This window comes from Suricata suricatta, chromosome 5 (genome assembly GCF_006229205.1).
Source record: "Suricata suricatta isolate VVHF042 chromosome 5, meerkat_22Aug2017_6uvM2_HiC, whole genome shotgun sequence".
NCBI lineage: Eukaryota > Metazoa > Chordata > Mammalia > Carnivora > Herpestidae > Suricata > Suricata suricatta.
In genome coordinates this window covers 29,881,637-29,894,325 of record NC_043704.1, presented here as the reverse complement: position 1 = coordinate 29,894,325, position 12,689 = coordinate 29,881,637, and the positions used below count along the sequence as shown (strand labels likewise).

The window sequence follows — 12,689 nt, the reverse complement described above, 5'->3', positions numbered from 1 at the left end:
ATTCCAACATAATAGACAAATGGCCAAGATGTGATTAAAAATTGCTCATATACCAAGAACAAAGACAATCACAACCTTGTTGAAGAAGGACAATCAACTAACTGATGCCAACACTGAGATGAATCAGACGCTAGGATTATCTGACAAGGATTTCAAAGAAGCCATCAAAATAATGCTTCAAAATCAGTCAGAGTCTCTTGAAGAAAATGAATAGAAAAATTTAAGCAAAAAAAATAGAAACTGTAAAAGAAAAGAAAGTAGAAATTACATAAGTGAAAACTACAGTAATATATATATATATAACTCATTGCATGTGCCTGATGGTAAAGTAGATGATAAAGGATAGAAATCAGTGAATTTGAAGACAGATCAATTGGGCACTCAATCTCAGCAACACAGAGAAAAGAGGCGCGGGTGGGCGGAATGAACAGGACCTCAGGCACCTGTGGGAATAAAACAAAAGATGTAATGTCTGTGTTATCATCATATCAAGAAGAGAGAAAAGAGAGTGAGACTGAAAGAATATTCAAAGAAATGATGGCTGAGGGCTTTCTAAATTTGGTGAAGGAAACTAACATGCAGATAAAAAAGATGAGTGAACCTAAACAGGACATGAACCAAATCCTCACCAAATCATATCATAATTAAACTTGTAAAAACTAAAAGCAAAGAACAAATATTGAAAGCAGCCCAAGAGAAATGATGAATTACCTACAGGAGAACACCAATTTGAGTCACAATGGATTTTCTATCTGAAGCCATGGAGGCCAACATTTTCCCTACATTATGTGGCACATTTTTCAAAGGCGAAAAGAAAGCTCAACTCTGAACTTTATGTCCAGCCAAACTATCCTCTGAGAATACAGAAGAAATAAAGACATTCTCAAACAAAGAAAAACAAAGAATCTCTTATTAGCAGACCCATTCTTAAATATTGTAAGAAAGAATTTTTCAGACAGAAAGGAGTTGAAATCATCTGAAACCTTCAGAAACAAAGAGGGAAAAATGGAAGAGAAGAAATATGCATACACACAATAGATTATCCTTTTCCTTATGAGTTTTATAAACCATATTTGATAATTGAGACAAAAATTATCATGCAGTCTTCAGCTACTCAAGACAATGATATTTAAAAATGGAAAATGTAAAGAAACCTAAATGCAAGTCAAGGCCTCACATTTCATATAACATGGTAAAATGTTGATAACCAGTAAACTGTGAAAATTCACATGTGCATATTTGTAATTGCGGCAGCCCTTTCTAAATATATCCATGTCCTAATCTCTGGAACCTGTGCATATGCTTTAGACCAACAATTTAAGTTCCTGCCTCAAGAAAAGAGAAAAAACAAAATAAATCCAAAGACAGTAAGAGGAAGGAGGTAATAAAGAACAGCAAACACTGAAATTAAATACAGAAAAACAAAACACAATGAATTAAGCAAAAAGCTGTTCCTTGGGGAGAAAATGTAAAAAAACTAATAGATAAACTTTTAGCAACAAAGACAAAAATGAAGAGAAGACACAAATTATCACTATCAGCAAAGAAATATAAGAAATTACAACAGATTGTGTAGTCATTTAAAAAATAATAAAAATAAATAAAAATTAAAAAAATAGTAAAAACAGCTTTATGCTCATAAATGCAAGGCCTTAGAATAAATGGACCAATTTATTGAAGACTGCAAACTACAGAAATTCAAGCAAAATGTAACTGATAATCTGAGCAGCACTGTAACTATTAAAGAAATTAAATTGTGATTAAAAAGCTCTCAAACAAAGAAATATTCAGGCCACAATGGTTGTACTGGAAAATTCTACCAAATATTTAAAGAAGAATTAATGTCAATTTTGTACAATATATTCCAGAAACTCCAAAAGGAGGGAACACTCATCTTATGAGGTTGTGTTTTTCTTATATAAAGACAATATTACTCTTATACCCAAACTGGATAGAGTAAAAAAGAAAATAAAAACTGATATAAATATATCTATGAACTTAGACACAAAGTCCTCAACACTATTAACAAATCAAACCCAACAGCTATTTTAAAAACATGCACTATGACCAAATGGTATTTATTAAAGGAATGTAAGGTTATCTTACATTCCAGAATCATCAATGAAAACCATTATTTCAACAAATTTTTAAAAATCATGCGATCATATCAGTGATTAAAAAAAGGCATTTGACAAAACTCAACACATTTATGAGAAAAATTCTTAGCACGTTAGGAAAAGAATTACTTCAACTTTGTAAAAAATATTTACAAAAATCTATAGGCAACATTATACCTAATGGTGAAAAACTGAATTCTTTTTCTAAGATTGGAAATAAAACAAGATGTCTGCTCTCGCCATTATTATTTAACACAATACTGAAGTTCTAGCCACTGAAATATGGCAAGAAAAAGAAATAAAATGTACAGATTACAAAGGAAGAAATAAAAGTTTCTGTGTTTACAGATGATAGAGTTTACATAGAAAATTCTAAGAAATCTGTTTTAGAAACCCAAGAAATAATAAGTGAATTCAGCAAGCCTTAAGAAACAAGTTCAAAACAAAATATTCAATCATAATTCTATATACTAACAATAGACATGGGGATATCAAAATTTAAAAATATCACTTACTATCACTCAAAAAAATAAAAAAAAAATACCTAGGTATATATGTAACAAAACATACACAGTATCTACATGCTGAAAATTACAAAATACTGATGAAATAAATCAAAGAATTAAAGTAAATGTAAAGAAATAACATTTTCATGAATCAGAAGACTCAACATAGTATGGAGATCAGTTCTCCCTAAATTGATCCTTAGGTTTAATGCCATTACTATCAAAATCACAGCCAATGTTTTGTAGACATATACAATCTTATTTTAACAATTTATTTAAAGGCAAATACCCTAGAATATCGAAAATAATCATGAAAATTGGGGCGCCTGGGAGGCTCAGTCAGTTGAGCGTCCAACTTTGGCTCAGGTCATGATCTCACAATTCGTGGGTTAGAGCCCTGCATCAGGCTCTGTGCTGACAGCTCAGAGCCTGGAGCCTGTTTCAGATTCTGTATGTTCCTTTCTCTCTGCCCTTCTCCTGCTCATGATCTGTCTCTCTCTTTCAAAAATAAGTAAATGTTAAAAAAAATAAAATAACACTAATATTTTAAAAATTATTTTTAAAATATTTAAAAATTATAATATCTTAAAATTGATAGTAACTGTGTTTGTAAAACATTAACAATAACAGACCTAAAAATACTTTTATTTTTTATTTATTTATATTTAAATGTCTATTTATGGGGCGCCTGGGTAGCTCATTCAGTTAAGCGTCCAGCTTCAGCTCAGGTCATGATCTCATGCTCGTGGGTTTGAGCCCCGTGTTGGGTTCTGTGCTGACAGCTAGCTCAGAGCCTGGAGCCTGTTTCAGATTCTGTATCTCCCTCTCTCTCTGACCCTCCTCTGCTCATGCTGTCTCTCTCTCTCTCTCTCTCTCAAAAATAAATAAATAAAACATTAAAAAAAATTTTAAGTTTATTTATTTTTGAGAGACAGAAAGAAACAGAGTGTGAGCCAGGAAAGGGCAGAGAGAGAGGGAGACACGGAATCCAAAGAAGGCTCTAGACTCTGAACTGTCAGCACATAACCCAAGGCAAGGCTCAAACTCAAGAACTGTGAGATCATGTCCTAAGCCTAACTTGGATGCTTAACTGACTAAGCCACTCAGGCACCCCAAAAATACTTTTAAATACGAGAATTAATTTTAAGTACTTATCCTTCAGTAACTAAGGTCAATGGCAGTGACTTGAAACTTCTCTTAAGATTCTTCCTATAATAGGATTTACCTTTATTTATAATCAACTACCAGCTTTTCACCTTTAAACAGAATAACTTTTTAAATAGCTCTTCATAAATCTAATTATTTAATACATTTCTAAGAGATTCTTCATTAAATTTTCTCTTGTCTAACTGTAAATGTATATTGGGAAGATTATTATTTACTTATACATTTTGTATTTATACAGTTTAGTTTCAGTTTCCAAGGACAGTAATAATGTAGACAGATACCTTGAACTCTATAATCTGGTATATACTGATATACTTATAGATGTGGGAAGGAAATCTAGAGGGAAGGAACAAAGAGCCTTCATTGATTCTTTGGGAAAATACTGCCCAAAGCATATTTTCATTCTATCTAAAATATCAAGTCCTTCTTTGAATTTGGCTCTAATAAATTTCAGAGTTCCTTGAATTTGAAGTGGGTAGGAAGAACATTTTGGATAAAATATAAATTATATATAAAACTATTTGTTCATTTGTTGAAAACATTAACTTACTACAGAATGGTCTTGTGCCAGTAGTATCCAAAAACACAGTGTTCCTGAGAAATTTTTTTTCTTTTCTTTCTTTTAAAATATCTTTCCATCGCTCAGCTCTATTACCTAAGATTTCAGAAAGAAAACATTAGAAACTAGAATTCTATTAAATAGCACACAAAGCTTTCAAATCACTAAAAAAACTAAAGAATCAATGTATTAGAATGATAATTATAATAATAGTTTATGGATTTTTATTACTTAAAAATGACTTTCCAAATAATTTTACATTCTATTTATTTTAATGACATAATAACTCAAACTAAAGATTTACAAACAGGGGGAAAAGAGGTGGTGGTGGTGGTGGAGGGCACTTATGGGGAAGAGCACTGGGTGTTGTATGGAAACCAATTTGACAATAAACTATTTATAAAAAAAAAAAAAAGATTTACAAACAAATCTACTCCCTGGAAATCTTATCAGAGCTTAGCATACTCTATATGGCTACAATCCATTTGTAGCAGTTTTTACCATTATATCATAAATTAAGAATTTTATTTTTATCTCTTTTTAGTAAATTTAGCAGAATAAAATGATAAAATGAACAGAGAATTTAGTTCCATGAGTAGAGCCCCCAATTCTCCTACATATACACATTAATACAGATACAGTTATGTATGTCTGTACATTATTATATAATACATGAAGTATAGGTAGCATCTATATACACCATATATTATGTATATAATATATATACTATAGATACATACACTATTAGTTCATTTGAAATATTATCACACACATATATATTGAAAATGAGTCCCACTTTATGTATTTGTCTCTTCCCACATTCTACCTCTGAATTTGAAATACGAATGTAGTAGAAAGAACTGTGAATTGACAATTAAGAAGTTTAACTCTAGGTCTCATTTGTACCCTTACACAATCCTTCTGCTCACACTGGGTCACAATTTTCTCATTTATATGGAAAAGCAATGGGACCAGAAAAGCAATCTCCAACATGAGGTCTGAAGAAAAGGAATCCCACAAGATGTTTTCTGGACAGAAGGAGTCTATAAGAAAATAAGTCTGACAAGGCCTGCATATTGCCTGTCTCTCCTAACAATTCTCTGTACACATTAGTATAAACCTCCTGCTAAAGAAAACTGCAGGAAGCTATTTAATTCAGCTTTTGTAATTGCTTCCCTTTTTCATTGAGCCCCTTTGTCTCTGGAAACATTTCTGGCAGATCCTGATCATGACACGGATCAGATGTTTACATGCTCGTGACATGCTTGGGGGTTGGTAATGGCTTTGAAAAATCCTTAGCAAACAACCTCTGAGATTCTTTCCAGCTCTAACATTCTATTTTTATGTGGATTCATTTTTCTCTATAATTTCCCACCAGCAGGCTGTAGTTATCAAAAGTTGGAATACTTAACTGCTCTTGCCAAGTTTTATCGATTTGGAAGGTGTGAACCATGTATGATTCATGTCTACTTGCTAATAGCAAATGAAAAGCTAACTATGGTTTACACCCCTCCACCTGCTCCTAAGACTTTCCATAAAAGTAAAAACCTTCAGTGCCACTAAGAATGCACAAGTCTTAAAAAAAAAAAAAAAGAATGCAGTCTCCTTCTTTCTTCTTTTGTGGAAATATAGATGGATGATAAATAAACAGTGAGAGTCCTCTGCAGAGCAAGAACAAAGATCATCATGAGTGCATCAGATCTGAACACTAAAAACTTGAGCATAGAAAGGCAGTTGATTAAATTCCTCTCACTAAATACCTTACAAAACACTTAGCAGAAGTAAAATATTTTGTCTGGTTGTTCCACAGGCAGTTTTTCCATAAAATGCTAACACATTCATAAGTAAATAAAAAGCTTCCAGCAGAAAATACAATTATGTTATTCATTTTCCACAAAATCTTATAGTCATCATAACAATCTTGCTTACCTAGCCAAGGACATGATTTTTCCTGGAAGTCATCACAGTCCACACATGAACCAGCTAGGAAATCTTTGTATGAAGAACAAGGAAATGAAATAAAATGGCAGGTTGTTTCCAAAGATGCCATGAACAAGTAAACAGCTCTCTGGTGATCGCATTTAATATACGCAATGCCTTAAGCGTTAAAAACAAACAAACAAACAAAACAAAAAGCAAAAGAACTGTAGATGTATTAAACCAAGTTCAAGCAAACCAGAGAAAAATAAAAGGTTAAGTTCTACTCAATACCACCCACTTGTGAATATTAAAATGTTGCCTGATCACAATGCACAGTTTTATCTCAAGCAGCTAAAGAGGCAATCCCAATGAAAATGTAAATTTAATAAGCTTTTACAGATTTAAAAGATATCTTTCTAAAGTAATAATTACCATAGGAAAAATATATTTAATTTCAATAAACTGACACACTCTATAAACACAGGGCCACCACACTTAATAACTATGTACACGTTTCTCTTCTAACCCTTCACCCCAATATTTCTACTCAATGTCAGAGAGGATTATGAAACCAGGTAATGTTAAAACTTTGTTATGTCCCTTTCTTTCCCCAGCTTCACACATTTTTATTACCTTTGATCAAACTTCTCTAGCTACAGTGGGGTCTGGCCATGTTACTTGACCAGATGTTACTGTAGGCATTTCTTACAGCTCTAAAGTGAGCTAAACTCCACATCTGCAGCAGCTGGTTGGCTATTTATGTAACAAGAGATTATGAATCTGTGTTCAAACAATACTATAGTATTGGTAAAGATTAAGTCCTAGAACCAAACTCAACTTAAACGTACTTTGACCAGATTACTTCTTCAATGACTCAGAACTTCTCCTAATGTTTAAAATAATGAAATAAAACTGTTGAAAATATAGGTCTCATCATGACCAAATGGGATATCTACTGGTCAACTTTATGAGCTGAGAAAAATCCAATTAAGCCATTTTTCACAAATAACTATCATGAATCATGAGCAACAGTTATCAAACAAAATCTTGCCCACAGATTAAGAGGGGAAAAAAGTAAATTGATTTTCTTTCATCATATGCAATTCATTCAGAAATATTATTGGTACCTGAAAAAATGGATGTAGGGCAGCCAGGTTGCTTTTTTCCTCCATTTGGATAAAAATCTATATGTCCCAAGGGTTCCTTAATGCCTAAACCTGAGAAGAAAAGCACTCAAGAATCACAAAGTGAATATAATCAGGTCAGCAACACTTGTACAAATAGTATCTCCTATAAATTCCATTGAAAGTGACTCTTAAAGTTTGAATTGAGAATAAAATAAATCCTATCTTTTCAAAGATGCATTTTGGGGTATTAATGTCGTAAATTAACTCCTCATGAAAATTATATATCATTAATTTAACATATTTACACAGTCCCCGATTTACTATGGATCCACCACAATTCTTTGTGCTACAAATATGTAAGTAAAAAAGAAAAAAAAAAGAAAAGAAAAATTATTCTTCTAGTGGAAATTATATCTTAGTGAGAGGAAGACATAATAAACAAACAGGAGTGTGGTAGGCTAGATAAAAAGGGCTGTCGAGAAAATACAAGTAGAATAAGAGGACAGTTAGTGCCTAATGAGGGTGGAAGGTTGCTCTTTCAAGTAGCTTAGTTCGAGAAATTCCCATGGAGGAGGTAGTCACACAAAATGTGCAAGATGTGAGCCAAGTAAAAAACTATGTGAGCATAAGCCAGGCTAGCTGGAGTACAATGTGAAAGAGGAAAGAAAAAAGGACCTTTTAGGCCAGTGTAATGATTTGCTCCTGCTCTAGATAATAAGGCTTAAAAAATGGTATTAGATTCACTAAGAGGAAAAATGCAAATATGCTACTTCAGCTGGAACAAATTGAGCCAGAGTGACATGAACATGTAGCTATGATTAATCTGTATATCTGTAGACACGCAAGGCACTGAAGAAGTACAAATTCTGCGTCCATGATTACCAATATGGGATCTATAACCTAGGGAAGTCATAGGAAAAAAGAGAGTAGCAAGCTCAGGATACTCAGGACTATGATAAGAAATGAAAATCTTGCTACCAAGTAAGCCTTCAGTGCTTTGGCTTAAGGCACTAGAAATCTGCTACAACGTAATAAACTCTTAAAACTGAGCAACAATAGATTTATATAACAAAGATAAATACTTGGGTTTGACAATCAGGACTAAGATGCAGCAACACGATTTAGTTCTAGTATATAACAGACCAAGATAACTGCTAGTGAGGTATTACCAGAGCATAAGAACACTGGGCATGGGCATTATGGGGGGTGGGGATTCAATGCATAACAAAAGGCAAAGAAAAATTTATCTATTTTTTATTTATTTTTAATGTTTTTAATGTTTATTTATTTTTGAAAGAGAGAGACAGAAAGAAACAGTTTGTGAGCGGGGAAGGGGCAGAGAGAGGGAGACAACAAATCTGAAGCAGGCTCCCTAAGTAGGCTCCAGGCTTTTAGCTGTCCACACAGAGTTAATGAACTGCAAGATCATGACCTGAGCCGAAGTCGGATGCTTAACCTACTGAGGCACCCAGGAACCCTGGAAATGTTTAAATTACAGTTTCTGTTTTATTAATAATTATAGAACCACTCAAATTTTCTGTCTTAATTTGTCAGTTTGGTAAATGCCTTTGTTTCTTCATAAATTTTTTTCTATTTTATATATCATACCATATAATCATATATTTTGCATTTGCATATTATTGTTTATCATATCATTATATGATCATTTGGGTATCTGAAGCATCCTCTTTATTACATATTAATTGTCTTCTCTCTTTGTTCTATTTTTTCTCTCCAAGAATATATTAACTTGGGGGTCATATATAAACTTTAAACATTCTCTATTCCTTTCATTTCATGGAAAGAAAATAAAAATAGCATGTTTTAAGAGCTTCATGTATGGGTTTCAAAAGTATTTCTCATATTCTCTGCATCAGAGAATGCACTATGAAAAAACTGACTGTACTGCCAGTTTGGGAGTTTCCAATTCCCTGGAAGTTTTCTATCTTCTGGATGTTGGACTGGTAATTTTTCCATGATATCCCAGCAAGAATGTGAGTCCAGATTACCTAATTCATAATTTTAGATGGCCACATAGATTTTTTAACATATACAACTGAATAAGGACAAAACTGACTACTGGTAAGTAAAAGATGCACTCATTGAATAGTATTCAAGGAAGAGATAATCTGCCAGATATGAGATGGCCCCAAATATCTCATTCAGAAATTCATTGAGACACGTGGACATGCAGCATCAAAATTATGTGTCCCTCATTTGTGACGGTTATGAAAAGATCAATCAAAAGTGCCAAAACAATGTGGCATTTGGTGGTAAGTTAGATCTGATAGGTTGGGTCATCAAAAGATGTTGAGCGTGAAAGACAATACAAAACAGTTTATTAGGAAAAGCAAAAAAAAAAAAGGAAAGAAAATAATAAAAAGTAGGAAGAGCTAATTCCAAGGCCATTGGCAGAGCTGAAGTTGGGATTTCAGAAAGAAGAGTTCAGACAAAGAACCACAGAGCAATTGGGCAGTAGGTGTACTGTGTGCGGGAATGCTAAGCTGATACAAGAGCTAGAGATAAGAGACACCTGAGGGGTTGAGGTATCATACTAGAACTGTGAAACCTTTAGGCACTGACTCCCTGTGAGATATAGATGAACTCATTCCACATAAGAGGCAAAACTGTACCCATATAGACTCAGCCCAGTGGCAGCTAGACACAGATATTGAGAAATTGTCATCTATAGCATTTACATCATTTGTATCTCTTGCAAAGACACAGGCATGGATCACCACGAGTCAGAGGACTATGGGAGCAAATAAATTACCTGGACCAAAGAGAAAAGAAACCTGAGGAAATAGGGAAATCGGAGTAGTCTATGCATTACTTCCTCCTTTCTCCACGGTAGCGCCATATCCTCCCCATGCCCACAATGACAACACATGTATATGTCAGTTAATCACAGCAACAAACTCTAAAGCACAGGCTCTAAAATCAAAAGATTTTAAATTCTGGCTCTGCAGCTTACTGTCCTTGTGAGTTTGACGTTAGATTCCCCATAAGTAAAAAGGAGGTAATATTTACTTGTCTCATGGGAACTGAGGAGAATGCCATAGTTAATTTACATAAAGCATTTAAAACGCTGCCTAAAGCATAGGAAGTGCTCAATAAATATGAGTATCATCAATTCCAATTCAGAAAGGGGCTCAGAGTCATCTAAATCATTCCTTGAAAGTGTCTGTCCAAAGCACTCTGGCCCAAACTACCAATAACATATTTGTCATTTTCAGGAAGATAATTAAAAACAATAGAGAAATAATTTCTCAACCTTTAGGGGAAGGTATTCTCTATCTGTGCCTGAAATGCTGTGTTCAGTTCTAGTTGATACACCTCACAGCAAGAACATGAGTAGAGAATGGTAACCTAAATACATTAGGAACATTAAGTACTGTTGAATTTGTGATGAAATAAAAATTGCGAATAGCATGAACAAGATGAAGGGTTTTTTTTAATCAAATTTCAACTTTTTATGATGATAGGACAGGTCCTAAAACTTGAAGGAGGTAAACTGAAGGCAAAAAGTGCCATTTTAACACCACAGAATACCACTAACTCCAAGAAGCACCACTTGTGGGAAACATAATCGTTTTATAAGTACAGACTCATCATCACTTTATCCACTACTCTTTCGCCTTTTTTGTTCTCTGCATCCCAATGTCTACATCTTCTTTTCATTTTCAAATAATTAAGCAATAAATCCTACATTGTTACCATCAGTATCAGAATGGATGACATCCACAAACTTTGCATCGGTGTAATCTAATCTTTCATTACATGGTTGTCCAGAGAACCTTGGCCCAGCTGGGTCAAGACCTGAAATTCAAGAAACAAACAATCCATTAATCAATTTCTACTACAGTGTTTATTACATCATCTGTTTGTATTATTACATAAACATGTGTATACAGCTTTAAGTTAAACTTGTCTAAAAACTAAAGATAAATGAAATTTATCTTCATTATTTGAATGATACTTTTTACCAGTCTTCCGAGTTTACCAACTATCTAGTGTTAAACCACACTAGAGATGCCTCAACAAAATACTGTAGGTTTTATTTTTTTGGCATTTTTACTTAAGAAGTACTTAGAAATAAACTGGTAGTATTTAATAATAAGTAACTACTACTACTCCTGGAGGGGGAGGGGAATGAATAGAATCCTGGTCCTGTCTTGAACCCCATGCCTTAGTACTTCATCCTGGATCTACTTGCGCTTGTAAAATGATTTTTAAGCACCAAATACAATTTGTGCTGTGGCATAAAACATAATTATTATTATGTTATCATTTATTTTCCACAATAGCTTCCCATATACACAAAAGAAAACAAAAATGCATTAAAAGTTCCATGGAATATAGGTATTATTCCTGGTGTATATGTAATTCTATATAGAAATTCTAGGCTCATGACCTACTGGTGAGTGTCAAAAAGGGGCAAAGAGGTAAAATTCAACACCTTGAGAACATCTGTGCAATGGGAGATACAACCATCTCAAAAGATATTTTTTTAAAGTAAAAAATAATGTTGCTCATCTCAAGCCCTTCTATTATCCCTAGTTTATTAGTCCATTTGACTGTATGAGGCCAAAACTTCTCTTTTCACAAATAAGTCTGATGTAGAACTACTACATTTGCTGGACTTTTAAACCCTAATGATTGCTTGGCATGTGGAGCCATTCAAACTGGACTAGTGTGTGAATAAACACAGTTTAACATAAAGTAGGATTACTGTGGTGGTTGAAAAAGAAATGGGCTTTGGTTGCTAGAAAGCTTTGTGTAAACCCTGGCTTAGCTGATAAAAACTTTTCGACCTTCCTATATTCATTCAGTTAACCTGTTTCCATATCTGTATAATAGAGATAATATTAAAACTGATCAAAGTAAGTAAGGTATACTTAAAGTTTGTAAAGCTTTTATTTATGCAATTCGTTCGTCTCTCCCCTCCCCCTTTGCTTCAATTAATACTCTATTACTTTTATTAACACTCAAAATCATTATAAATCTTCTATGGATACATATCTCAATGTGTTAAAAAAAAAAAAAACTATAGGGTACCTGAGTGGCTCAGTCAGTAAGATGTCCGACTTGATTTCAGCTCAGGTCATGGTTTGGGTTCTGCGCTGACAGTGTGTAACCTGCTTTGGGATTCTCAGTCTCCCTTTCTTTCTGCCCTTCTGCTCATGCGCTCTCTCGCTCTCTCTTACTCTCTCTCCCTTCCCTCTCTCTCTCAAATAATAAATAAACTTGTTATTTAAAGCTAAGTTGGTTGGGGAAGGATATAACTTTCTGA

At 33.7% G+C, this 12,689-nt stretch overlaps 1 protein-coding gene across 5 annotated transcripts in view; it reads right to left on the bottom strand.

Annotated features, from left to right (window-relative positions):
• LIPI (lipase I) overlaps positions 1 to 12,689 on the bottom strand; it is a 62,194-nt gene that overhangs the window by 29,669 nt on the left and 19,836 nt on the right. For all 5 annotated transcript variants that reach the window (XR_003908589.1, XR_003908590.1, XR_003908591.1 and 2 more), the window contains exons 4-7: positions 11,114 to 11,215; positions 7,397 to 7,486; positions 6,279 to 6,446; positions 4,341 to 4,445 (exon numbers count right to left, since the gene is read on the bottom strand). Coding sequence is in view for 2 of the 5 variants with exons in the window: in XM_029939139.1 (XP_029794999.1) it covers positions 4,341 to 4,445; positions 6,279 to 6,446; positions 7,397 to 7,486; positions 11,114 to 11,215 (465 nt within the window). In the remaining 3 variants the exon portion in view is untranslated. The remainder of the gene's footprint in view (positions 1 to 4,340; positions 4,446 to 6,278; positions 6,447 to 7,396; positions 7,487 to 11,113; positions 11,216 to 12,689) is intronic.